Source organism: Chenopodium album, chromosome 13, assembly GCF_948465745.1.
Source record: "Chenopodium album chromosome 13, dcCheAlbu1.1, whole genome shotgun sequence".
NCBI lineage: Eukaryota > Viridiplantae > Streptophyta > Magnoliopsida > Caryophyllales > Amaranthaceae > Chenopodium > Chenopodium album.
The window spans coordinates 10,583,037-10,610,981 of record NC_137846.1 but is presented as its reverse complement, the minus strand read 5'-3'; the positions used below and the strand labels follow the sequence as shown (position 1 = coordinate 10,610,981).

General features: G+C 36.6%; 1 protein-coding gene across 1 annotated transcript; it reads left to right on the top strand.

The window, feature by feature from the left end:
* Positions 1-248: 248 nt before the first annotated feature.
* LOC145574565 (phytyl ester synthase 1, chloroplastic-like) lies at positions 249-16,485 on the top strand. The gene is made up of 13 exons (XM_081632390.1): positions 249-995; positions 1,186-1,237; positions 2,047-2,102; positions 3,313-3,471; positions 3,576-3,680; positions 4,509-4,615; positions 7,455-7,576; positions 8,136-8,244; positions 9,488-9,621; positions 11,902-12,265; positions 14,103-14,216; positions 15,437-15,522; positions 15,974-16,485. Exons 1-13 carry the CDS (start codon positions 575-577, stop codon positions 16,272-16,274), a joined length of 2,130 nt encoding a protein of 709 aa, XP_081488516.1. The 5' UTR covers positions 249-574; the 3' UTR covers positions 16,275-16,485.
* The last annotated feature ends 11,460 nt before the right edge of the window (positions 16,486-27,945 follow it).

Sequence of the window (27,945 nt, the reverse complement as noted above, 5' to 3'; positions counted from 1 at the left end):
TTATGTGGGTTCGAGAGCCTTGTTTAGACAGGAAGAAAAGAAAGACTACTTTTGATTGGGCAAAGACGCAAACGTATATTGTTTGTAGACCATAGTTGAAAAAACAGGGAATTGAAGGTACATGTGGGCGAGCAATGACGTTACAACAGAAGTTGCAAAAGCCACAATGACTTGGCAACTTCAGTGGAAGAGAAGTATCACTCTTTCAGGCCATCCTACAGCCATGTCTCCATCTTCATTACCACAACCCAATTTTAGGTAATCAATACCTTCTTTTGTCCTACTCTTCTAATAAAGATCAATTCTTTCTGCTCAAATTATCAATTTTTCCTTTTATATTTTTGGTTTTGTGGGGCCCACCACACTATCTGTTGAAGTATATGTCATTTTCTGTTAATGGGTTTCCTTTGAATCTTGAGTAAATGCTACATTCATAGTGTTGTTCTATAATAACTTAAGAGTTCCAAGTTTTAAGGGTAGTCCCTTTTCAGTTGGGGTGGTTCAGAGAACTTTGCTGCTAGCAGTTTAAGCAGTAATTCTATATTTTTTTAGCAGTTGGGTAATTGAATGAACCATGGCATCAATACTTGCTTTCAGGGTATTTCCTAGTTTCCCCAAAAATTTAGGGCATAGACCTGGGTTTGGAGGGAGGGTTGTATGTAATTTAGGTGGTGAGAACTCAGCAGTCTTGCACTCAGATAGTGTTAGTGTTAAGGGTGAGTCTGCTGTTAAGGAAAGTGAGAAAATTGGGTCTTCAATTGCTGGAGGAAATGGGCATGTAGGAAGCATTGGTGGAGGGAAAAAGAGGGGTAAGGAAGTTGATTTTGCAGAGTTAGAAGTGTTATGGGATGATGGGTATGGGTCTGCTAGTATGAAAGATTATCTTGATATTGCTAAAGAGATGATCAAGCCGGATGGTGGACCGCCTCGGTGGTTTAGCCCTGTCGAATGTGGGCGCCCTTTGAAGGGTTCTCCTTTGCTTTTGTTTTTGCCTGGTAATTTCAGCCTTACCCTTGCTGTGTGTGTGCTTTGTATAACTTCTGATGCTAACTAGGATACTAGATAATAGAGGTTAATTTGACAGCAAGGTCGTGTTGATATATCATGGATAAATTCTGTTCATAACTGTTATATGGTTGGTTTATTTCAATTTGAGCTGAATTTTACAAATTATGGTGTGTACAGGTATGGATGGTGTTGGATTGGGTCTCATAATGCACCATAAGGCCCTGGGGAAGTAAGTCTAATTAGTTTTCTGCGATTATATCGATGCTTTGAATTCTCAGTACAAGATAAAGATCACATGAAATGCATCTGATAACATGTTGGGTGATACTTTACCATCCTGTAATACTTGTAGATATTGTTAAAATGGACTAATTTTGTTTCTTTTTTTGGTTTGATCTGTAAAATTGTTAATCCTTGATTATATTTACATCTTTATATTAAATATGTGTAGCTCAAATCCTTCTGTTTTAATTTAAGTTTTGCTATGTGGCTGCATACTTTTTCGATTTTCCTTAGCATATTTCATTTTGATTTGTTCTAGCCTCAGAATAGATCATCAAGGGGGCGTTTGGTTCACGAAATATAGGTATGAGGTATGGGTTTAGAATGACTAAAACCCATACCATATGTTTGGTTGACAAAAATATGAATTTCAAACCCATACCTCAAACCCATGAGGTATGGGGTTTAGAAACCTTGGGGGGAGGTGGGTTTGGCTCATTCCATTCCCTTAGGTATCAAATAAAAGGAGAGAATAGTGAGATATTCCATTCCAGAATTAAACCAAACACATGGTATTAAGTATCAAGTTCCAACCCGATACCACCTTAACCCCATTCCTGATTCCAACCCCATACCACTTTGTGAACCAAACGCCCCCCAAGTATATAAATGACGTTAACAACAATTGAATTAGCTATATAAGTCATAATGTTAAGTATGGTATGGAGTAGAGAAACCATGCTTTGTTGCTCTGCATATATGGTGCTTCTATTCAGCGATCTTCTACCACATATCTGATTTTAACTTTGGTTGTAGGGTGTTTGAGGTCCAGTGTTTGCATATTCCTGTTAACGATAGGACGCCATTTGAAGGTACACTTGCATTTTACAAGTCTTCCTTATAAAGTTATTTTACTTTGTACTACATTGTCCACATAATAAAGTTTTACTCAGTTTTTTTTTTCCTTGCTTGTGATTAATTTACATATTTTTTTTGCTCAGATTTATTCAAAATCACCATTACTACATCTAAAGCATTCAGTATTAGTACCTCCAAAGCCCCTAATGTCCATAGTTCAAATTTTCATAGCATTTTCGACTTCTTCCTCTCTTGTGTATTGTGAATTTTCTCATTTAGCTCCTGTCTCAATCAGTATAGTATTTCTCTCTAGAACCAGCGGCGGAATGTGAAGAGCTCATTGAGCCTGAAAAAATAAAAAAGAATTCAAAAACCAAAATTTATAGGAAAAAAAGAGGCCAGATCAAATAAAAACGGGAACATATTATGTTCTTCAAATTATCATCAACAACAGAAAGAAGTAAGTGAGAAAAAAAATGAAGAAGTGGGAGTAACAATTGTTTTCTGCTCAAGTACTATCGCTTCTAGTTATTTTTTATCTGCTTTATCGTCTTCTTAGATCTTAGTGCGTGGTCATTAGCCAACTTTTACCTGTTTTCCTGTTTCTTGGTAGTAGTCTGTCAAGTTCATCCTGCTCTCTCTCTCTCTCTCTTTTTTTTTTCCTTTTTCGCCTCTGCTTTCTCTGTTGATTATGCTTGACCTAATTTCAACCTACACTTATAGTTTATATGGCTGTGTTAACACTCTGAACTCCATGTCACTTCCTTAACGGCCTATGGAATACAATATACTAGTTTGCATATAGTGTGAATTAGTTAGTTTTGGTGGAACACATTATTGCAAATAGGGAGCTTTGACGAGGGAGATATGTTTCTTCTCATCAGTTTGCACTTTGCACTTCTTCAAGACACATTAATTGAAGTTGAGTTTTAGTATCTAGAGCAGAGCTTAGTTTCAAGTTTTGGGAAGGGGGGTGGGGCGACTTGGCATTGTAGTCTGTAGAGCTTTTCTCAGTATGATGCATAGAGGCAAGTGGCCATATATGTGCTTTTGTATTACACATATGCATTGCATGCAATTGCATGCATATAGAAAAAGTATTTTATGTAAATGTTGGTCTTTGATTACTGCAAGCTTGTGAAACTCATTTATGATAAACATGTGGATATTTCTTGTGAGCAGGAGCATTATAATTCTTAATGTCTCCTCCTCTATGTTGTGAAGGGCTGGTGGACTTTGTTGAGCGAGTAGTTCAGGAAAAACATGCTTCATCTCCAAATAAGCCTATTTATCTGGTCGGAGATTCTTTCGGAGGATCTCTAGCTCTTGCTGTTGCTGCTCGTAATCCAATGGTTGACTTGGTTTTGATACTTGCTAATCCTGGTCAGTTTGCAGAGATGTATGAATACTAGTCAAATCTTTGCTTGCTTCTGTTTTAACAACTTTTATTGACACTTTGATGGCTTTGCATCTGTGTTACTTGATAGCAACATCGTTGGAAAGGAGCCAGCTTAAACCATTTTTTCCTATCTTGGAGGCATTGCCTGATGAGCTTCACAATACAGTTCCATATCTTCTGAGTTTTGTTATGGGTATGTAGCATCATTGGATCCATCTCGTGTATCCTATTTGTTGACTGAAACTATATTGTCGGCTAACTATATTAATCATGGATTCATGCCTCACATGCATCATAGGATCCTTACGCTATGTTTGGATAGAGAGAAATGGAGGGAAAGTAAGAGAAGAGAAATGGAAGGATGAATCATCCTTTGTTTGGATATCTAAGGCAAGGAGGGAAGGGGAGGGAATTGGAAGGATCCATTTTCCTCCTCCATTTAATAAACCAAATCCCTCCATTGTTGGAGAGATTTGGAAGGAAAATGGAATGTCACCTTCTCCCTCTTCTCCTCACTTTCCCTTCCCTCTTTTTCTTTCCCCTCCCTTTCCCTTCACAATTGTTATCCAATCATAGTGTTAGTAACTTGGTATCACTTCAAATGCATGCAAGCTCACAAAGGGGGTACTATTTGTTGTCCAAACTCCCAAGGGATAATAGTTTAATACCAAACAAGTAGTAAATTTTGCTGCATGTTAGTTAATTTAACTCCTTTAAATATTCCTGCCCCTTACATAAAGAAGTTAAGTATTATCTCACCTTACATCTTTAGGGCATAGGGTTATCCTCTTCAACCTAGACTTCAAATTAGGTCCTTTTTTTTTCTCTGTTTGCAGTTATGATTTGAAGTTTATGTTGAGAGGATAACCATCTGCCTTTATTAAAATAAGTTGAGAGACTGTGTGCTTCTCTTATCGTTATATAGTGTTTACTAATTAGCAATAATGTGTACATACTTTGAGTCCATATTGTTATATAGTGTGTACTAATTAGCTATAATGTGCACATACATTGAGCCCAGGTGAGCCAGTGAAGATGGCGATGGTGAATGTGGACAAGAAGCTTCCTCCTAGTCCAATGCTTCGACAATTGTCTAAGAATCTGACTGACTTGCTGCCACGTCTTTCTGTAAGATTCTTTTGCCCTGATTTTTTCTTGTCCATTTCTTTACTCACATTCCTTATTTTCATCTCCTATATCCTGTATGGCATTTACTTTGATCATGGAAATCGTTATAGGAAATGCAAGTGCTGAAGCAGGAAAACACAAACACCATTTTTATACAAATAGAAAACATAAAAACACAAAATCTAAACTTATAAATCTATAATTATGCTTGAAAAAATAAAGTAGTGACTCGAAAGATTCTTGAGGGGAATTTTTTTTGCTGGTCATAAACAGAATTCCACTGAGTTTCCCTTAACTGTCAAGTTACTGAGGCAGAAACAGTGACCTTCATGAGAGTTTCTGCTCGTCAATTTTAAATAGAATCTCTCTCTCTCTCTCTCTTTTTTATTTTAAAGGTATCCCACGAAGGTATGTAGACCTAGTTAAGGATATGTATCGGGAAGTGTCAACAAACGTGAGGACATGCGGAGGGTTGACAAAAGATTTCCCTATTACAATCGGATTGCATCAAGGGTCTGCATTAAGCCCTTTTCTTTTTGCAACGGTTCTAGATGAATTAACTAGACCATTTCAAGATGAGGTTCCATGGTGTATGTTGTTCGCGGATGATATCGTTTTGGTGGATGAGACTAAGGACGGGGTTAATGTTAAGTTGGAGCAATGGAGGCAAAGGTTGGAATCTAGAGGGTTTAAGCTAAGTCGGAGTAAGACTGAATATTTGGTATGTCGTTTTGGCACTCAGAGGGGGACAAGCAATGAAGTGGTGAGTTTGGATGGAAAGGATTTGACCATGAGTGAATGTTTTAAGTATCTTGGGTCGATCATCCAGAAGAATGGTGACATTGATCAAGACGTAACCCACAGAATTAAGTCAGGGTGGCTTAAATGGAGAGCGGCCACGGGAGTGTTATGCGACCGCAGCATTCCCCTACAGTTGAAGGGAAAATTCTACAGGACTGCCATAAGACCAGTGTTGCTCTATGGTACAGAATGTTGGGCTTCTAAGAAAGAGCATATTAAAAAGATGGAGGTTACGGAAATGCGCATGTTAAGGTGGATGTGTGGAAACACTTTAAGAGATAGAATCAGAAATGAGGTTATTCGCAAGAAAGTAGGTGTGGCAGACATTGCAGATAAATTAAGGAAAAATCGTCTGCGTTGGTTTGGACATGTAAGACGGAGACCCGTGGGTGCACCGGTGCGAAGAGTGGAAGAGTGGGATCATGGAGGGATTAAACGAGGAAGAGGGAGACCAAAAATGACTTGGTTGGAAGGAGTGAGGAAGGATATGAAGTGCATGGATTTACGTGAGGATGAAGTTTTGGATCGTAAGGGATGGAGGAGAAAGATTTATGTTGATGACTACACGGAATAATCATATTTGGTTCATGTTAGCCGACCCCACTTTTGGGATTAAGGCTTTGATTGATTGATTGATTGTTTTTTTAATGAATTAATAGAATCTCTTTGTCAAACTATCACGTAGTTTTAATAATGGATATGATTTGAAATAGTTAAATTCACTCTGAAATGTTATTTGTGTCTTCTTGAGATGTAGTTTAGTAATATACTTCTTTTGGCCACAGTAGGGTGTGCTGCTGGATTTGGTATTATGAGGGGAATCATTTCTAGGATTTCTAGGGTGTAGCAAAGTTCAACCCTTTAATTTATGGGATCCTCTCCTTGCACCTTCCATTTGTGTATTGGAAAAATCTTTTTCCAAACTTATTTTTCAGACAAGTTCGTCACTTTCGATAGAGAGACATTGTATTTATGCCTTTTCATGGAATTTCCCAATAAAAAAATAATCCCTTTATATTCATCATATAAAGCACACTTTTCCACTAACTTTGCTCAAATATAATTTTATCATTGTCAATATGTCTTGAGAGGAATTAATACTTCCTCCGTTCCAAAAGTGTTGCTACAAGGGGGGAGTGCACAAGATCTAAGAAATTGGGTAAAAGATGAGAAGGGACCACAAAGCCCATGTGAATTACCCACAAAACCCTAATAGGTACTCCCTTCGTATTTTAAAACTGGCTCCAGTTCTCCATGTGCAGAGTTTTAGGAGAAATAGTAGAAAGTTATAAAATATGAAGGAAGTGAGGACGGTGGAAAAATAAAGTGTGATAGTTGGGACTTGAGAGGAGAGAGAATCTGAAAATATTAAAGTATGATAGTTGGGGGTCTACTAGGAGACAAGAAATTAGTAAAATATTTTGAAAAGTTTCCAAAAAAAGGAAATGGAGCAAGTAATAAAATACGGCCACCAAAAGATTGTGGAGCAACTATTAAAATAAGGAGGGAGTGATGAATATGGGAGCTGACAATAAGGGTATATTGGATATTTTACAGTATGTATGAAAGGAAAGATAGGATTTCCTTTAAAGGAAATATTGCAACATTAGTGAAACTATTACCACCTCCGTTAAGTTTTAGTTGCAACTTTGGGGCATTATTTGTGATATATCAAATATCCCAAAGTTGCAACTAATATTTAACGGAGGTAGTATAAATGGTAGAGTTGCAACATTTATGGAGCTGGACAAATATTCAAAGTACAATATCAAAAAGTTTTGATGCCTTACACCTTTATTATGAAAAGGAGGAAGTATCAGAAGTGACACTTTCCGTACACCTAAAAGAAAAATATCTGTTCAACAGATTATTGCATTAATTTTTTTTAATTTCCTAAAATGCTGTTATGGTTTTTTCTTCTGGATGTATGGAACTTTGTACTTTGTAAAGATTTTATTGGATTTAATTGAGATGTTATAATGCGGTTTAGATTTGAGCTTTTTTTTTTTTTTTTTTTTAACTGTCATTTCATTCTCAGGTGATATCTGATCTCATTCCTAAGGATGCTCTTCTTTGGAAACTTAAGCTGCTAAAATCAGCCGCTGCCTATGCAAATTCTCGCCTGCATGCAGTAAAAGCTGAAGTACTTGTTCTTGCTAGGTTGGTCAGTAAACTGTTCATTAGTCAGCCATATTGATTGATGAAATTTCACAAAATAAATTCCTCATACCCCCACCCTACCCTCCCCCAAGAAAGAAAGAGCGAATAAAAAAAGCGCCGGTGGAAGTTTTGTGAAATGAGACAGATATGCCTGGTCATAATTGAATTACTACAGGAGAGTTTTCTTGGCCTTGCTCTGGGTTAATCAACATGGGTGTTTCAGTACTACTTTTACTGTTTTGCTCGTATCCGTTTGGCTTTTGGGTTACTTGGGTACTAATAATTAATGAAAGAGAAATCATTATTTCTCTGTAGTTTTTTTTTTTTTTTTTTTTTTTTTTTTTTTTTTTTTTGTAACCTAATTATTATGCATGCGTTCCAAAAAAAAAAAAAGGATTATGCATTCAACTTTTACTAGAATCATTCTGTATTGTATAAAATTTCTACATGGTTTTGTTAGAAGTTGCTGCTATTTTAGATATTAGGCTAAGCTTATAACCCCAAAGAATTTTGATTGTAAAAACTTAAAGATGTTTAATTATTTATTTTTCCTTTTCAGTTTAAAGGATAATATGCTTCCTAGTGAAGATGAAGCAAAAAGACTCTCTGGGTTGCTGAAGAACTGTAAAGTTCGAACCTTCAAAGAGAATGGGCACACACTTTTGCTGGTAGGATTTGTTTACGGACTTGGTCCATAGTTAAGGTTTTATTTCAATTCAAACACCAATTTTTCTCTAATATGATCCGACATAGTTTTTTTTGTGGTTCAATGTGAATATCTGATTTGCTAGTTAAAATTTCTGATATAATTATGTTTGTCATTTGCCATTATTACTACCTCAATTATTATTTTTCTACTCACGTTCCGATTATGGTTTTTGTTCTACTCGCTTAACTTTATTCCGTATGTGGCATAAAATCTTAACCATCATCCCATCTTACCTCTCCATATTTACAACTTTTCACATTCTTCTGACTTTATCTAATATCACCCTCCCCCAACCCCCCACCCCCACAAACCTTTTTCATACTCCCTTCTACTTTATCTTACACCACATACCTTTTTACAGTGTCTCTTTTCTTATACCTACTCATATTTCTCAAAAAAAAAAAAAAAAAACAAAAAACAAAAAAAAATTATATTACATATCTACAATGAGTTGAACTAATATAAACGGAGGAAGTATTATTTATCAAAGTGTTATTATTAATGTTATTTTTAAAATATTATGACTCCCTGATGTTTGCCCTATTTGACGATATTTTAGATACAAATTTAACATAAATATCTCCAATTCTATAAACCCCTAAATTATAAAAATTTGGTATTCTTAACTTAGAAATTGTATAAATCTAACAAGATCTCACATTTATGAATTTTCTTATAGATTAGTGAGGATTTATGGTCTAAGTTTTTACAATTTGACCCCAAATAATACAATGGGGCAAACAATGAAACAAAAAAACAGAGACAGAGAGAGTAGGTTTTAACTTGTTATTTAAATTACTGCTACCAATGTTATAATTATTGTCTTCATCCTCTAATAACTCACTTATCTTCGTCTTCAAGATATGATCCATATTTTACTTATAATGCCCGTCCTCATAAACCTGATGCATTACAAATTCCATACAGCTTGATCCATTTTGCTTGGTCATGTAAAGATAAAATCCTTGACTAATTGGTTGTCTCATAGCACAATGTCATGCTGCAAGCTATACTGCAATTAGTAATAGTCATCTGTGATTATGCTCTAAAAAGGTTAATGTAGCTGGTTAATAAACAGTTGTATAAATATTTTGCTTCAAATTAGACTGCAATTTATCTGTTCACTGTCAAATATTGACGAAAACACTCAACGTGCCTATGATATTGGATGGTACTGACATCGTGCTGCATTGATGGAACAGGAAGATGGCATCAATCTACTCACTGCCATCAAAGCAACTGGAAAGTATCGACGTTCAAGAAGGATGGATTATATCACTGACTTTGTGCCTCCGAGTTTTTCGGAGTTCAAAACTGGATTTGATGAATATAGTGGGTATGAAAAAAGTCTACACATTTACTTTTTGAAAAAAATTCCTTTGCTCTTTATGTATACCGGTATACAGTTCACTGTTGCTCATTCTTTGTTATGCGGGTCTTTTGGGAGTAGCCTAGTACTTATGAAGGTTGCATACTATAGAGAGAATTAAGAAAAGTTATTATAATGGGGAAAACGTGGGAATACAAAAAATTGCACAAGGAGCACTTTAGCAGTAGTATTATGGAAATGCTAGAGTGGCCTTTAGCCATTGATTAAGATCTCGTTGATGCTTTTCATTTACTCAGAACAGCAATGCAATAATGCTTGAGGAGGAAGAAAAGGGTGTTAGTTAGAGGAATAATACTATAAATAATAGAGGATTAGGAAGAGATTGGGGGTGTGGGGGGGGGGGGGGGGGGGGGATACTGAGTATTTTGGGTTAGCTAAGTAAGCAGCTAAACTGGGAGAGAATTCACCAACTGAATGTGGATTTATCATTCTTAAAAGCTACAAGTATAATTTTAGTTTATTGATCAAATTATCTTCTTCCCTGATTTTTGACACTGATGATGTCTAAGCCTATGTTAATTCATAGAATTACCCTGGATAAATTCCTGAAAGATTCAGTTATGATCTACCTTCTTGCAATCCAACACTGAGATTAATGGCATCATGATGTTGTGGAGCTCATTCCTTATAGCCTTATAGGTATTCTTTAGTCTTGTGAGTTGTGACAAGCATATTTCTTATTTCTTTCTTTCATTGGGTTATGCCCTGAACCAAGGGTGTACTTATATACTAATCTGCTAACCAAATTTTTTCCTTTTGGATTTAAGTGGGTCTTGGTAATGCCTTATTATCTTACTAGATTAGTCTCGTGCGATGCACGATTTGAACAAATACAATTTTTCTGAAATTTTTTATTTGTTCATATCAAAATTTAAAAAAAAATCCCAAAAACAAATAAAACATCAAATATTTTTTTTTAAAAAAGTAAAAATAAAAAATGCTCATTGAAAAATTGAATGATGAAATGGGTACATGAGAAAGAATAATTAACTTATTATTGTTAGAGAGAATAAATTGTTTTTCGGAAATTGAAACTAATAATAATATAGCTGACCATAATTTTTTATTAAAATTAAATAAAAATCATAAAGTGAAAACATCATTTATAGTTTTGGAGGGATAAATTTTAATGACAACATGATATATGTTTAATTTTAGTATAGGATGATGTCAGCGGTTGCTATTTTAGTATTAATTATAGATAGATGATGTTGATTGGTTATTCATGACTTGTGATATTTTGGTGGTTATAGGCCTTATAGCACAAAGAGATAATTTGCTGAGATGAAAATTGTTTAAAACCTTCTGTGAGAAAAATTAGTTCTAGCTGCAATTTTTCAGGGAATAATGTTGAGGATATGGGGGTTGATGGGGAAGGGGAAATGGGGTCCACTCACCTGGTTTTTTTTTTTTCCATCCATATTTGCTCGAATTTAAATTTTAAGTGGATCAAAGAATCCCCATATGATTGAATTTTTAAACCAAAACTCAAAATATATATGAAGTAGCTCAATATGAATAAATTCCCAATTTGCATAAGAACCCTAAGTTTAGGTTTTGATTTTTAAATAGGATGAAAATATGTCATTTGGACTTAAAATTAATATAAATTGTGATAATGTATAAAGTCAGTATGAAGTTAACTGTTACAGTTTGTGTTCAATTTTAAAATTAAATGAATTGATGAAATTCCTTAGTTTTCCCTTGAACCCTAACTATATAACTGTAAATGAAATTTAATCCATTTCTAGTAGTTTGATCTGATTTAAATCATTAAGTGAGCACCATTCGAATCAAAACTTACTTGTAAACTGTTTTCCCTTAGCTATTTTATTATTTTATTGGAAAATTCATAGTCTAGCAGCAATATTGAGGACGTGGCTGGAAAACAAGTTTAGGTAAAAATTTAAAATTTTTAAGGTAGTACTTCGTATATACCCAAAAAAAAATATATAAAAAAAAATCCCTGTTTTATTTGCTGTAAATAGTGCTTTACTTTTTTCTTGCCTCATATCTGCTTATTTTTTAATCTTGGGACTTTTTTTTTTCTTAATCCTCAGGGAGGGTGGTGTGGTGCTAATGTGCTGGTTTTAAAATTATATTTCTACTTTCTATGCCCTTTTGTGGGCATTGTCATGTGTGTATCAGTGTTTTTTTTTTCAATGAGATCCTTTTTTGTGATGCTCATAATACTTACTGACTGCCTACACATCATATGAACTTCAGATGGCTTAATTATTATACCAGTCCTGTGCTTTTCTCAACCTTAGAGGATGGAAAGATTGTGCAAGGTCTCAGTGGGGTGCCCAGTGAGGGTCCTGTCATATATGTTGGTTATCACATGTTGATGGGTTTGGAGATCTCAGGTCTTGCTGAAGGATTTCTGAGGGAGAAGAAAATCTTGGTTCGAGGTTTAGCTCATCCTGCATTGTTTGGTTCAAACTCCTCAAACAATGAATTATCATATTTTGATTACTTGAAAGTATTTGGTGCTGTACCTGTGACTGCTAGCAACTTCTTTAAATTGCTTTCAACAAAGTCGCACATACTTCTTTATCCTGGTGGAGCTCGTGAGGCTCTACATCACAAGGTAAGTAGAGTCTATTCAACTGAAATTTCGTGGTACTTTATGTTTTCACAATTACCAATGTTCCTACTTTGTACATTTCTAATTTTGGCTGGGCTCCTTTCCGGTATGTGACTTAAATAGGTCTAGGGAAAATAAGCATTCAAATATATTGATGTCTAGTGTTATTATACTTCAACCCACCTGAGTTAAGCAACTTATATCGAGTTGTGTTGAAGTGGTGGGGTTAGCATTGTAATGAGTTGTGCTGTGTAAATTTGGACTTGATTGTTATAGTTGGTATATGATCCTTAGCTGTGAGTGTGGAATGAGTGTGAGGAACATATGTCGACAATAGGATCACCCTAATATTTTTTCATGGTAGATGGTTTTAATTTTCAATCCTTCTGAGTTCTAACTAACCCATAGAAATTAGAAACATTAATAAAATCTTCCATTCTCTAATATTTCAAACATATTGCCTAGGTATAGATCCATAGACATATGATGAACATGCAGAGTTTTCAAATGAGTTTGTAACAACCCAAGTATGTAATGTCTTATATTGAATAGGAGTAAGATCAATGATCACCTTTTAAGTGATTAAACCTTCCAACCAAAGCACCTATTTGAAGTTTTCTTGTTGCATTTATGTAATGTCCTACTATACTTAAATAGCATTAGGCCCTGTTCACTTCACCTTAAAAAATAATGTTAGTAAAAATAACTTTAATTTAATAAAATAAGTTCAGTAATAATAACTTCAGTTTAGTAAAAATCAGTAACTTTGAATAAGAAATATAATAGACAACCAATAAAATTAGTTTTAGTTCAGTAGAATCAATTTCATTAAAAATAATTTAAGTGTAGCAAAATATTTTTTAGTTTCAGTTCAACAAATATAAGGTGAAGTGAACATGACCTAGAGAGATTTTGATGGTAGTATATATACCCAGGGTTAATTGTACATTTGGGTTGCATACATAATAGGAATATGCATTTCATACCTCATGGGCAATTTGATTTGATGAGGTATTGCATATTACTAACATGCTTTCTAGAGTATAGTTTTACATTGTTCTGTGTGCCTGTGAGAAAAAAACTTTCAGCTTTGGTTATTGATACTTTATTTGTAGGCAAACAACTTTGAGAGTAGCAGCTTTTGTCCCTAAGCATCTTGGCATGCCAGGGAATCACAAATCTGTACTTGGAATGTAATACGTTATATGTTGGGTTATAGGAGCTCTACTATGCTTAAAAGCTGTAACCTATATTCTTGGGATCTGTAATGTCCTGAGAAGTTTTCAAGATTAATTAATAGTGCAAATATATTTTGTTTGGTAGCCATCCCATGTCCATTCCCATTGCAAGTGTTCTGAAATCGTAAATAATCCATTGGCATCTTCTAAAATTGAGTAATGAACCTGTGTGGATTGTCTTTCTGGGACAAGGGTTGTTATGCAAGTATATCCTATATAATGTTGCAGAAATAATGGAAGGGGAAAAAAAAAGAATTCATCTTTAAAAATATCAGTGGTTTGTCTTCTTATGCCCATGAACTTGGAATCTTTCTAATATAGCTATAATACAGTCTACTGGGTGATTAAGCCACAAGCATATGCCTCTTAGATGTTCCGTAATTTGTCCTGAGACTAGTAGAACTTCGACAAGGTTGGGTCATTATGTTAATTGTCTTCATGGTAACGCCCTGAGCTTATAATGTCCTGAGTACTTTGGAGACTTGTAAAAGAAAGACACGATTGACTGATATGAGGTCATCGCATATCAGTAGCTGATGTCAGTACTTGTATTCTTTTGGAAATTTCTAGCTTTGAAAATTTAACAAATTATTTGTTATCAGGGTGAAGCATATAAGTTATTTTGGCCTGACCGGCCAGAATTTGTGCGAATGGCTGCAAAATTTAAGGCCAAAATTGTACCTTTTGGAGTTGTAGGAGGAGATGATATAGCAGAGGTAACCTCTCATTTTCTGTGTTTCTAGTACTGCTTTATTTAATCACTAAGAAATTTTCAGTTGAAATGTTCAACATTTGAACCTTTGACTTGATGTATTTATTGGCCTACTTCACAGCAGAAAAAGGTTAGAATAGGACATCATAACTAGGTAGTTCATCATAAAATTTCATGTATACTGTAAATATTATTTTATGAAATGAAATCATCTATATACTTGCACAATGAGCATCATACTGTGCTATTATCTCAATGTCCGTGTCTCTAGCGAGGATCCTGTCTGAGGTACAGTAAGGTGTATCAAATACGTACGACTTTCTGTGTAATATTAATAATAGGCTTTCAGCCTTTTTCTCTACTAGTGCTATTATGTGGATGTATCCCATAAATCCTTTTCCTGAAGGAATATTGGTTGACCTACATCTTCACAACAGATAAGTAGACAATTTAGGACTGTAAGAGATGTTTGATCTAATCCATTAAAATCCGAAATGTAATATGCCTTTTTAGGGACTTTTCCAACTTTGCTGAAGGTGGAAGAAATATCATCCAGTAAGAGCCAAATTGGGATTCTTATGAATTATTGCCATACCTGCCCAATGTCTAGGGGGATAAATCTATGCTAAGCTTAACCGTCAAATTTATAGGCTGTTATTAATCCTTGGATTGTAAGACATTTAACTAACCAAATATTCTATAAGACTAACAAATAAGTCACAGTTGTTTGGTTCTGTTTAATATTAGTCAGTCGTCTCCTCAATAAGTACAAACTTGGTGGATAAACTAAAGTGGTGAAATCTTATTGTTTTCCATTTGAATGCTGAGATCTTTCATACAACAGTAAAAAAAATAACAGAGAAACTAAGAAATGTGAAGAACTCAGTAAGAACATCCCCAATTAAGTTGAGCTGTATAGAAATATGCAAGTTACTTGGGACTGGGGTTGATCATCATTGGCCCAGCCTGTATATTATGTAGTTTGAAAAGAAATTTTGGGATAAAAACACTACAAAATTGTATTTTAAGCCAAAGCTTGTTTTGACCTGAAAAGCCTGATCTAGCCCAGCCTGAATTTTACAGAACCCTTTGATCAAAACTGATTTCATAATAACTAAAAAGTATTACAGCTAAGTATGGGAAATATATTAATATTCTTCCATTTTACATTTACTTCCTTTCTTCCAAACAGTTGCACTAAATCATTGATTTATGTATTGGCAGTTGGTCCTCGACTATAATGACTTAATGAGAATCCCTGTGTTGAATGAACGTGTACGACAAAGTGCTGATGAGTCTGGAAGAGTGAGGTATGTATCCCTTGTTTTTTCCTTAAATATGATAGAACGACATTCTTTTCTTTGGAGAACTATATTCTAAATTTGTTTAAACTTAATTCAACATTTTTACTCGAATTTTATTTCCCTTTGAACCTACCTGTCCTTCAGTGAGTGTCTCATACTCTCATTTTGTTGTAACCTATTTTTAACTCTTGTAGCTTCTTGCAATTCTACTTGAGGTACCTCTGTTGAAAATTATGCATCATTTTTTTACAGAGAACTAATATTGTCCGTCAGTGTTTGTAACTGATTTCAGTAAATGTATATGCATGTATATGCATATATATAATTGGCAAACAGAGTTGCACAAAAATTTCAGTCATCAGAAACAATTGTGATTCTCTTTTATTTTTTTACGGTATCATACTACAATGAAGATGTCATTCATGGTTAACGCTGCAACAAAATTTTGTCATCCCAGGACTGGTGATGAAGGGGAGGTTGGGAATGAAAACCTCTTCATTCCTGGACTTCTTCCAAAAATTCCGGGTCGTTTTTACTATCTCTTCGGTAAGCCGATTGAAACTCAAGGGAGGGAAGAGCTACTGAGTGATAAAAAGAGTGCAGAAGAGTTGTATTCACAGATTAAATCTGAAGTTTCCTCAAATATAGATTATTTACTTAAGAAGAGAGAAGATGATCCTTACAGAAATATTATTGATAGAACCATTTATCGGTTGGCATCTACCCCTGCAAAAGATGTACCATCATTTACCCCATAAACACAGAGAGGACTATAAGTTACACATGATTTTGACTGTATGATATAAAGAGATCTCTATATTCAATATTTTTTGATGATATGTATAGCATTTTTCTGAATATTGTTATCTGTGCAGCTTTTGATTATTAACAAAGTGGCTCAGTTGAACATTTGAGCTTGTACTTGTGGGTTTATTTTTCCATAGAAAGCATTGTGAAAAATTTAATTCACTCAAATGACTCAGAGTAAATAAAGTACTGCATGAACTGAACTTATAGCATCAATTATCTGATCTCTTTTTTCTTTGATGATGGTCTTGTTTGGCCTTACAGTAGAGACTTGTAGGGGTTTTGGAATTCATTACATGTGTAAAATTCGAGAAAATATCTCAAAAGAAGGGACTTTAGTTTGACTTATGCTGCCTGAGCTTTATTCTGTGTTCTTTTCGGAGAATAGAGTGAGGTGTTTTAACAGGAACCAAATACTTTTGCTGTTAATGGGTGACCAAGTATCAGAGCTCTTGTTGGGGATGAAGTTGCGTTCAAGTTGCAGATCTGCTTTCATCTTATCTCCGAATACAAGAATCAGGGGTAAAAATCCTACAAAATCCTAACTATCTGCTGACAAGTGGTATGCAGAATTTGATTCTTAGATTGCAGATTACAAAAGATTAGAAAGAATCTTTAAACTGGTAAATATCTTAGCTTCGCAGTCAGAATCATCTGTTATTTCTTCTGGTGAATATATTCCTAACCTTTTTCTATATAATGCAGGTTGCAGACACTCAATTAGTTCAGTATGCCAGAGAAAACACACAGAATCCTCTCTGAATAAGAAAAAATCTAAAACAAAATGTCTGGATATGATTATAGCCACCCTGATCATGTCCGCGGTAGGCCAATCATCAGCTATGATGTTTCTCGCGGGACTCGTTCATATGTCACAAGAATCGAGTCACGTGCTGCCACCACATACAAGTACCCCACTTCTCATTCAAAGGTAGATTCCTCGATGGTCAACCATGGTCGTCCTCCTGAGGTTGAGAATTTCATCACACAAATTCTTAATGAAGTCAATGGGCCACCTGGTTTGGCCACCATCCCAAATTCAGGGCCAAATTGGGGCCGGCGTAGCTCTCCAGTGAGGGTGTACCCTACTAGAGACTACGGATCTGACTATTATCCTAGTAGTCCACCTGTGAAATCAAAGGTTTCATGGGACCATGGTGATCCTTATGACCATGACGATAGATCACCGGGCCTTGTTTATGATCACCGTTCTCATAGAGACTCGGGTATTCCTAACAAGGGATATTTGGATCAGTCTTGCACGAAAGCCAAGGCTCCCAGAGATTATGAAGCTCCTAAGCAGTGGGATAGGTCACCTTATCCTGCTGAAGATCCTTGGGGTCATTATAAGTCTCCAACTAAGTTAGAGATCTTTGAGGATTATGCAGCTCCTAAAACTAATTGGGGCTCCCCTTCAATTAATCCTCATACTCCGGAAGATCATGAAGTGCCTAATAAACAATGGGACAAATCTAGCCCAAGTTATGGTGATCGATCTCCTAATAATCAACCTTCAAAGATGTGGAGAGATTACAAATTTGGCAATGATCGATGGGGCATTTCTGGTGGGAAGCCTCAGTCCTCTGATAGCTATGAAATTCCTAGAAACTCTTATCAACCACCACTAGATGGGAAACCTAGTGGAGCTCCAAAGGCCTCTAAAGTGCCTCAGTCTGCTCACAGTTATGGAATCCACGACAATCAACCAGGTAGATCATCGAGCCCTATCCGTGATTACTCGTTACCAAATGAGAAAAACACGGGTGGAGTTCCGAATAGCAGGTGGGAAAGCTCTTTGATGAAGCCTCAATCTCCCAAGGGTTATGGAGTTCCTAGTAACCAATGGTATAGATCATCAAGCCCTAATGATGATCACTCTCCACCATTATCTAAGAAAAATGGGGGAGTTCTTGGTGTTCCTAGCAATCGATGGGGAAACTCGTCAATGAATCCTCAATCTCCCACGAGTCAAGGATTTTCCAACCATTGGGATAGATCATTAAGCCCGGTTCGTGATCACCCACCACCAACTAAGAACACTGGGGGACTTCCAAGTGTTCCAAGCAGCCGATGGGGTAACTCGTTGACGAAGCCTTTATCTCCCAAGGGTCATGGATATCCGAACAACCAATTGAATAGATCATTAAGCCCTAACCGTGAACTCCCACCACCAACTAAAAACAAAGAGGGAGCTTTGGATGTTCCAAGCAGTCAATGGGGAAACTCTTTGATGAGGCCTCAATATCCTGAGGTTCATAGATTTCCCAATAACCAATGGGACAGATCATTCAGCCCTAACCATGATCACCGACCACCGCCTAAGAATACTAAAGGTGAACCCGGTGTTCAGAGCAACCGATGGGATAACTCGTTAATGAAGCCTCGATCTCCCAGGGATAATGGAGTTTCAAACCACCAATGGGATAAAACATCAAGCCCTGACCATGATCGCCCACCACCAGCAACTAAGAACACCGAGGGAGTTTATAGTGTTCCTAGGAACCGGTGGGGTGATTCGACGGATCCTCAATCTCCTAAGGATCATGGAGTTCCCAACAAACAGTGGAATAGATCATCAAGCCCCATCCATGATCAGCCACCACCAAATGGGAACAATAGAAAAGTTTCTGGTGCTCCAAACAACCAATGGGATAACTCTCTAACGAAGCCTCAGCCTCAGCCACCACAACCTGGGAACAATAGAAAAGTTTCTAGTGCTCCGAACAACCAATGGGATAACTCTGTAACAAAGCCTCAGCCTCAGCCTCAGCCTCAGCCTCTCAAGGATTATGATGTTCCCAAAAACCAATGGGGCAAAACATCAAACCCTGTCCTAGATCACCCACCACCAAATAAGAACAATGGGGGAGCTCTCGGTATTCCAAGCAACGAATGGGGTAACTCGGTGAAGCCTCAATCTCCCAAAGATCATGGAGTATCCAACAAACAATGGGATAGATCATCAAGCCCTAGTTATGATCATCCGTCAGCAACTAGGAAATATGATTCTGTCAAGCCTCAACCTTTTAAAAACCACGAAAATCCAAGGTCAATGAGCCTTAATCATGATAACCAGTGGCCAAATTCCCCTGTGAAGTCTCAACCCCCTACAGATTATGGAGCTTTTAACAAGTTGGATAAGCAACCAAGCTTGGCTCGTGACCACTCACCACTAAGTGGTGATGTTGGTGATCCTCCTTTAAAGCCGCCCCAATCTCCCAAGGGTGGTTTCAACCAATGGAATAGGTCATCAAGCTCACCACCAACTCGAAACACCATAGGAGTTCCTAACAATAGATTGGCAAACTCTTCCCTGAATCCTCAATCACCTAGAGTTACAAGCAACCCTAATGATAAGCAAATAGGTAATAATAAAGGCGATATTCAGATTAGTAAGACTAAGCCTGATGATTATGTTTATGATCGTCAACCAAAAGAATATGGAAGCAAAGTTGAGATGAAACCAAGTGCCTATCATTCCAGTCCTCCTCGTCAAACAACCACTCCACCAAGCAAGATAACTAATAACATTGAACCTTCGCCGCACCTCAAGATTGCAACAGGCAGGTCACCTGATTATCTCACAAACTCACAATCCGGAAACAATGGATATTCATATCCTGCCTCGAAGGAGCCCGTACGTGAGACTAAGTCCAACATATATTGAGTATTGACAGTGGAGAAGTTGCAAGGAATTATGGTGATCAAAGTTGCCCAACTAAGCTAGACTTTGAAAAGAATTACTTCATCAAACAACGATTTATTTTTTGCATGGTGTATTAATAAAACTATAGTAATAGTATTGTGTATTCAATTAAGTACTCGTCATTTTGCTTGTTTACAATATGAAACTAATGAAACTACATTAGTTAAGTTGATTTTAAGTTGATGTACTTGCGTTTGAATTTCTACTTTGTGTACACTAATTAAAGATTAATTAAACAATAAGTTAATACGAAGTACTTAGCTTGTTGTCTATTCAAAATTACTTTATTTGTTTTTTTGTTTACAGTAAGAAAGTGGGAAGACTATTCAATGGCTACAATAAAATTGTAGCTATTGTAATTAGTTTTAATCTTGACCCTTTATTTTTAATGTTCAATCTTGTCCTTTCATTCAATTGACTTTAATTTTTATTTTTATTTTTTTTTTAAAAAAAAAAAAAGTTTCTTGATTACAAGTAAAGAAAAAAAAAAAAAAAAAAAAAAAAAAAACTGTTTTACAGTTTCTAAAGCGAAAATTATGAAATTTGCCATGGATGCATATTCTTGAAATTTCTTAGTTCAAATGATTCTCCCATCTCAATTAAAAATCAACATTTGATTATAGTTTATCAACAATATAAACCTAATTACCGCATTATATATTATAGCTTTACAAGGCCCATAAGTTTGCATCAAAATTATCAAAAAAATGAATCATCCTCCGATCCATTAAATAAAACCATAAAAAGGGAGGAAAAAAGAAGAAGAAGATGATGATTAAATAAATAAAAAATTGTGAAATTTGTCTATAATTTTCCAGAAACCAATCATATGATATCAAAGATGGAAAAATTGAAAACATCAAGTAAGATAAATTAGAAATTTCATCCTTCTTTCGACCAAAATTTTTTATATTAAAAAGTTTTTTTTTTTTTTTTGGTTGATAACCGTATTTTAAAGTCAACTAAATAGATGGGTATGATGAATTTTATTAATCAGAGGGTTGTGATTCACTCAGTTATAATGGCCACAATTTTATTGTAGCCATTTGAAAACTGTCCAAGAAAGTGGCTCGATGTAATTAATTTAAATCTATAATGTTAAGTTAACAACTTCAAACAAATTCGCACATCATATTCAATAAAACAAGCATATTCTTATTAAAAATCATACAAATCATATTCTAATCATCATCCGTATTTTAAAACATCTCATTTGACCTTATATTTATATACTTCATACATATAATATTTGTACATTGCTTGAGATCAAACCTAGTTAATCTAAGAAAAATAGCATATTATCTCTTTGACGGGTTGGTCGAGTCGGGTTCGGGTTGGGTCACTGTTGGTCCTTTTGGGTCGGGTCACGGGTTGAGAAATGTCCTAATCCAAAGTTTTTGGTTCTGGTCAACCCAATGGGTTTAGAACAATTTTTTTAAACTTATTTTTAGCTAATTTTTAAATATTTATGATTTTTCAAGCTTACTTTATTATTTTTTTTTTTTTTTATTTTTATCAAAAATTCTCACCAGTATTATTTTTAGTCATTACATGCCTATTACATAATTTAAATTGTCACTAAAGCACACTAATTTCTAATTAATAAAAAATGATAATTATTTTTTTTTAAAATAAAAAATAAAAACCTAGCTTTCAGACATTAGAAAATTAAAGAAAGAAGTCAGGCCAACGGTGATGTAAGTTATGTGAATGCAATTGGTGTAGGTTGATAGTTGATGTAGGAGGTTGTTAGTGAGGATTTGAGCAACAATTATATGAAATGGATAAATGAGAGAGAAATAAATGTTGGATACTAAATAAATAATCAAACTCAACCAATAAACTAGATACTTGTATAAATTTTCAAATGAATATATTTTTTTTTTTAAAAAAAAAAAAACCATAAAAACGAGTCGACAGGATGGATGTGGGTTGGGGTCAGGTTTGACTCACAAATTTTACGAGTTAAACAAATTCCAATTAGATCAAGTCGCGGATCAAAAAAATGTTTAAGACCCACAAAAAAGTGTTGGGTTCTAATCACGTTTGTGGGTCGGGTCGTAAATTGACAGATCTACGTAGGAACTATTTGTCAAATACAAAGGTTCTTATTACGGGGAAACTGAAGTAGTTTAATTAGTGAAATAAAATCATACTCTCTTCTCTCACCTAAAGATTACAAATTATAAGTATTTTAGGATCGCAGATCCCAACAATCGTGATTTCTTGGCTACTTTGCGTAATCTTCCAAGGAAACTCCCATTCTACTATGTTTTGAATACGATGCAACTAAGGATGAGATTACTGCTGTAAAATTGCATTTCAAAAATTTTCAAACTTTGAAGGTGTGCTTTGCCAGGGCTAAGCCTAATGGAATTGAAAAGGAGTTGGGAACCGAGATGAAGATCAACAAATTCTCTTGTGTAGCTAAGATCAACAATTTCCTTACGTTATTTTTTTTGTCAATTCCGAATACAAAGTGAGGAGATGAAGAAGGCGGCGGCCGGAGGTCAGGGACCCAGACAACCTGTGCAACCACAACCCATAATCCAAACTATTCTTAACCTTGATGTTGAAGGTAGCCACAACCATGGTCAAGGAGAGAATGAGGTTCGATCTTCTCTGAGGAGGGGTTGGAGAGGAGACGGATAGGGAGAAGAAGAGCCGTTTGAGTACTAGAACTGGCCACCGGTGGAGGCGGTGCTGGTGGCGGTGGCAGCCATTAGAAGCACCGTAAGCTGGATATGCCCGTGTTTGAGGGAGTCGACCCCGATAACCGGATAGAACGAGCCGAAATGTTTTTTGAGTTCTACCATTTGACGGAGATGGAGAAGATGGAGGCGTCCGTGGTGGCGATGGAAGGAGCCGCACTCAAATGGTTCCAGTGGGTAGGGGTGTCCGTTCGGTTTTCGGTTTGGATTTAGTCCAAATCCGATCCAATCCGAAATATAATTCGGTTTTCAATTTTTCAATCCGATCCGATCCGAATTTCTCTCTTAATCCAATCCGATCCAATCTGAATTAAAATTCGGTTAATTGGATCCGATCCGAAAATCCGAATAATAATACATTATTTTTTAGCTCCTAATACAATTATAAAAATAAAGCTTTAATACAAATAAAGTCTTTAAAATAATGAGTAAAATAAATAGTTCAACGTCAAGTCATTAATTAATTAATACAAAGTCTCCCTAATTTATTTTTTGTAGTAAGTATTTGAGCTAAATATCAAAAAATAAAGAAATCCATATTTATACAAGCTTAATTTTACAATTCGGTTTTCGGTTTGGATTGGATCCAATTAGGGTAAATCCGATCCAATCCGAAAATCCGAATTTCCAAAAAATCTCAATCCAATCCAATCCGATTTAAAGTTCGGATTCGATCCGAATTGATAATTCGGTTTGGATTGGATTGGATTTCGGTTTTTATCCGAATTATGGACACCCCTACCAGTGGGAGAAGAAGAGAAGGCCGATATCGGGGTGGGTGGATTTCAAACAGAGAGTTTTGTACGAATTTCGGCCGTCTCACGCCGGGTCTTTGTATGAACAGTGGTTGGTGGTGGAGCAAGTAGGGACGGTGGAGGAGTATCGGAGGAAGTACATCGAACTAGTAGCTCCGTTAGAAGGAATACCAGAAACGTTGATGCTAGGTCAGTTCATTAATGGGTTGAAGGGAGAGATTAAAACAGAGCTGAGGATGTTGAACCCTTTTAATTTGGAAGGAGCTACGGAATTGGCAGGTCGGATCGAGGAGAAGAATCGGGTCAGTCAAGCTAAACGGGCGACAATAATTAAGTGGGGCCAAGTTTGGGCCGACCCAACACGGTTTCAATCCACCCAGTTTCAACAAACCTAGCGGATCTGGGATCATTCAGACTTATAGAGCCCCACGACACATAGCTGGGCCGAGCAAGGTTTGGGCCAAACCCCCTAAATCCCAGGCCTTTGTGAATATGTCCAGCACCTCCAACAATTCACAAAACAGAGGCTCCACCTATACACGACGGTTAACGGAAGCAGAGCTGCAAGAACGGAGGGCCAAAAATCTCTGCTTTCGTTGTGATGAGAAGTGGAGCGTGGGCCACCGCTGCTGGAGGAAGGAAATGAGCGTGCTCATGGTGGCGGATGAGGAAGACATGGTGGAAGGAGAAGAGGACGCGGAGGAAAAGGCGGAGGTAGAAGTTTCTTTGTGTTCGGTCATCGGAATTTCCAATTCGAATACTGTGAAATTAAAATGGAAATTGGTTGGCAGAACGGTGGTGGTAATGATCTACCACGGAGCCACCCACAATTTCATTGCACTCCAATTGGTGAAAGAAGCGGCTGTACAAGTGTCTAGGGGTGGCGAATTCTCGGTGGCACAAGGGAATAGGGAGGTGGTGAAAGGAAGAAGTGTTTGTAGGGGGGTCGAATTAACCTTGAACAGTGGCATGTCAATTAAAGAGGATTTCTTACCTCTTGAATTAGGGAATGCCGACTTAATACTCGGAGTACAGTGGTTGGAGACATTGGGTCCGGTGACGACAAACTGGAAATCGCATGTCATGAAATTCAAAATAGGAGGGATGCCGGTAGTCTTGACTGGTGATCCGTCGTTGGAGGCTACCCAAGTCTCATAAAAGGCGATGATCAGAAATTTGTGCAAGGAGAAATAAGGCTTTTGGGTGGAGCTGAGTAGTATGCAAGGTAAGAAAACTGAGAAGGCAGAGGGGCAGCAACCACCCTTATTTCTGTCCGAATTGTTACAGCAGTTCCAAGGGGTGTTTGAGATGCCGGAAGGGCTGCCACCTAAGAGAAGTCATGAGCATGCCATGGTGCTTAAAGGGGGAAGTGATTCAGTTAGTGTGAGACCGTATCGTTATCCCCAAATTCAAAAGGATGAAATTGAAAAGTTGATTCAAGAAATGCTTCAAGCGAGGATCATTTGGCCATCCACTAGTCCCTTTTCGAATTCGTTGATTCTTGTGAAGAAGAAAGATGGTAGTTGGCGATTTTGTATGGATTATAGGGCGTTGAACAAGATGACCGTGCCAGATAAATTTCCCATTCTGGTCATTGATGAATTGCTTGATGAGCTACATAGAGCTAAATGGTTTTCGAAGTTGGACTTAAAGTCCGAATATCACCAAATAAGGGTAAAACCAGAGGATGTGCACAAAAAGGCGTTTTGTACCCACGAAGGGCACTATGAATTTCTTGTGATGCCTTTCAAATCAACCAACGCCCCCTCAACATTTCAATCATTAATGAACGAGGTTTTTAAACCTTACTTGAGGAAGTTCGTTTTGGTGTTTTTTTATGACATTCTTGTGTATAGTAGAGAGGAGGGGGAACACAAAGAGCATGTAAGACTAGTGCTAGAACAATTAGCTAAGCATAGCTTTTATGCTAATTGGAAGAAGTGTGAGTTTGGAAGGCGAGAAGTGGCATACTTGGGGTATGTGATCTCAGAGAGTGGTGTAGCCATGGATATGGACAAGGTCAAAGAAATCATGGAGTGGGAAGAACCGAAAAATTTGAGGGAGCTTCGAGGTTTTTTGGGCCTCACCGCCTACTACCGGAAATTTGTGGCACATTATGCCCAAATTGCCGGGCCACTAACAAGCCAATTGAAGAAAGATAATTTTGGTTGGGGGGAAGAGGCTGCCAAGGCCTTTACAGCCCTTAAAACTGCCATGTTGTCCGCACCCGTGTTGGCAATGCCAAATTTTCAAAAAGAGTTTGTGATTGAAACCGATGCTTCCAGCTATGGGTTAGGAGCGGTTATGATGCAACAAGGCAAATCGATAGCGTATTTTAGTAAGCTCCTTGGGGTCCAAAATCAAGCAAAATCTATCTATGAGAATGAGTTAATGGCAATTATTCTTGCGGTAATGAAGTGGAGACATTACCTACTTGGGAGACATTATATAATCCGTACCGACCAACAATGCTTGAGATTTTTGACATAACAACGAGAAGTTGGGAGCGAGTATCAAAAATGGATGAGGAATTTAATGGGCATGGATTTTGAAATTCCATATAAACCCGGCCCTTCTAATAGAGTGGCGGATGCCTTATCAAGGAAGGGGGAGGGGTTTGTCCAATTTGGGGCCTTGATATCAACCCAAGTGGTGGATTGGGCCGTACTAGAGAGGGAGTTATCCCAGGACCCGTGGCGGAATGGGCTTAGACAGAAGCTCTCTGAGAACCCTAGTGAACTTAAGGCCTATTCCCTAGTGGATGACATAGTCGTGTACAAGGGACGGATGGTGGTGCCTAAATCCTCACAGATTATTTCTGTACTACTAAAGGAATACCACGACACTCCCATTGTAACACCCCGTCCAAAAACAGAAGGCGAGACGTTAGCGGAAATAACGTCGAGACGGTAATGTCACTCTAAAGGTTACTAAAAAAAAAATAAAGGAAACAACTGAATAAATAATTATTTAAGTGAAAGAAAACTCGATAAACATAGAAAACTTCAAACGAGGCAGAACAACCTCCAATCCATTTGTCCCAAAAAAAATGGTCTAAAGATAACATAGGGAAGTCTATAAAACTGTTAAGAAACAAACTAAACACTCTGCTCTCAGCCCAGACTCAACAGAAGCTACTCTTCACCTGCAAATAACATTTAGGTTCCACAATCAGTGGGGAGTAACTAGCAGTTCTCCCAAAGACAAGGAGATCACATAGCAAGAATCAAGACAAGGTAAGAACAAAGAAAAAGGAATATGAAAACAAAGTCACAAGACATGAACTAAAAGAAAATAAAGATATTAGAAAGAAACTAGTCAATGGAACATAGGGTTACTTAGTAAATTAAAACTTGAAAACGAAATAAAAATAATTGTTAAAGTTCATATAATAATTCAATCAAGCAAGACAGGTTAAACAGTGTAGTAATAATATTTATATCATAGAAAATAAATTTGACTAAAGTAGGATCGAACGCTAGTGGAAGCCCGCAGTCCACTTCCTAAGGTTTGTCAGGCGAACCTCCAGTCAACTCACAGGAGACTGTGTCTAAGAATGGCCAAACTCCCGGTGCCGGATAGAAGCCAAATATGGTCTTACACCTCCGAACCTCCCGGACGACAACAATTAACCCAGGTTATACTACTTGAATCCCGCAGCCAAGTAGTTGGCATGTTCTAACCATTGGAATCCCGCAGTCCAATGGCTCCTAACTTACAGTCAATATAAGACTCGATAAAATAATATAATATAATTTTAAATAAAATTATCAATGATCAGCAGAGATGCCACATATGGTCTTATACTCAAATATTACCAAATCAAACACCGCAATATGTATAGGTTAAATATTTTGTTATCAACACCATGAGAAGTCTTTTAATCACAAAATATGCACACTATACACATTCATATACATGTTGTCCAACCTATACAAATTGCAAATACATACTTCTATAAATCAGAATAATAAGATTGTTGCTCTAAAAATTATCAAACTTGCACACATTGACCCACACATTGACACAAGTATAATAAGGTATAATAAGAGACATAACAAGGTTTAATCATGATTATATACACTAAACTAATCCCAACCAACAACTTTCATAAAAGTTCAGATTCAATACGACATTATCAAGCCAAAATTCACCTATTTTAATCACTACTCATAGTACAAATTACATACATGAAACACATTATATAACCAAGCCCCCTAGCATGATTCTAATTGATGATTAGAGTACTATATACCCACACTATTTCCACGCATAAACAGAAAAACGCAAGCGACATTTTGCTACATAATAATCATCGAAACTGTACCATACTTCACGATGTGCCAATTACCCATTCACACTAATCAATATAACACCATGACTCAATTTAAATTAGGGCTTAACAAACTAATTTAATCATCTAAACAGACCAACAAGAAATCAAATTCTT

Bases quoted from the DNA above. Each gene is read 5' to 3' on its own strand.
- LOC145574565 (XM_081632390.1), top strand. From the start codon at position 575: ATGGCATCAATACTTGCTTTCAGGGTATTTCCTAGTTTCCCCAAAAAT. The intron at 3,472-3,575 runs GTCAGTTTGCAG...GTTACTTGATAG, and splicing joins TTTGATACTTGCTAATCCTG to CAACATCGTTGGAAAGGAGC. The intron at 12,266-14,102 runs GTAAGTAGAGTC...ATTTGTTATCAG, and splicing joins GTGAGGCTCTACATCACAAG to GGTGAAGCATATAAGTTATT.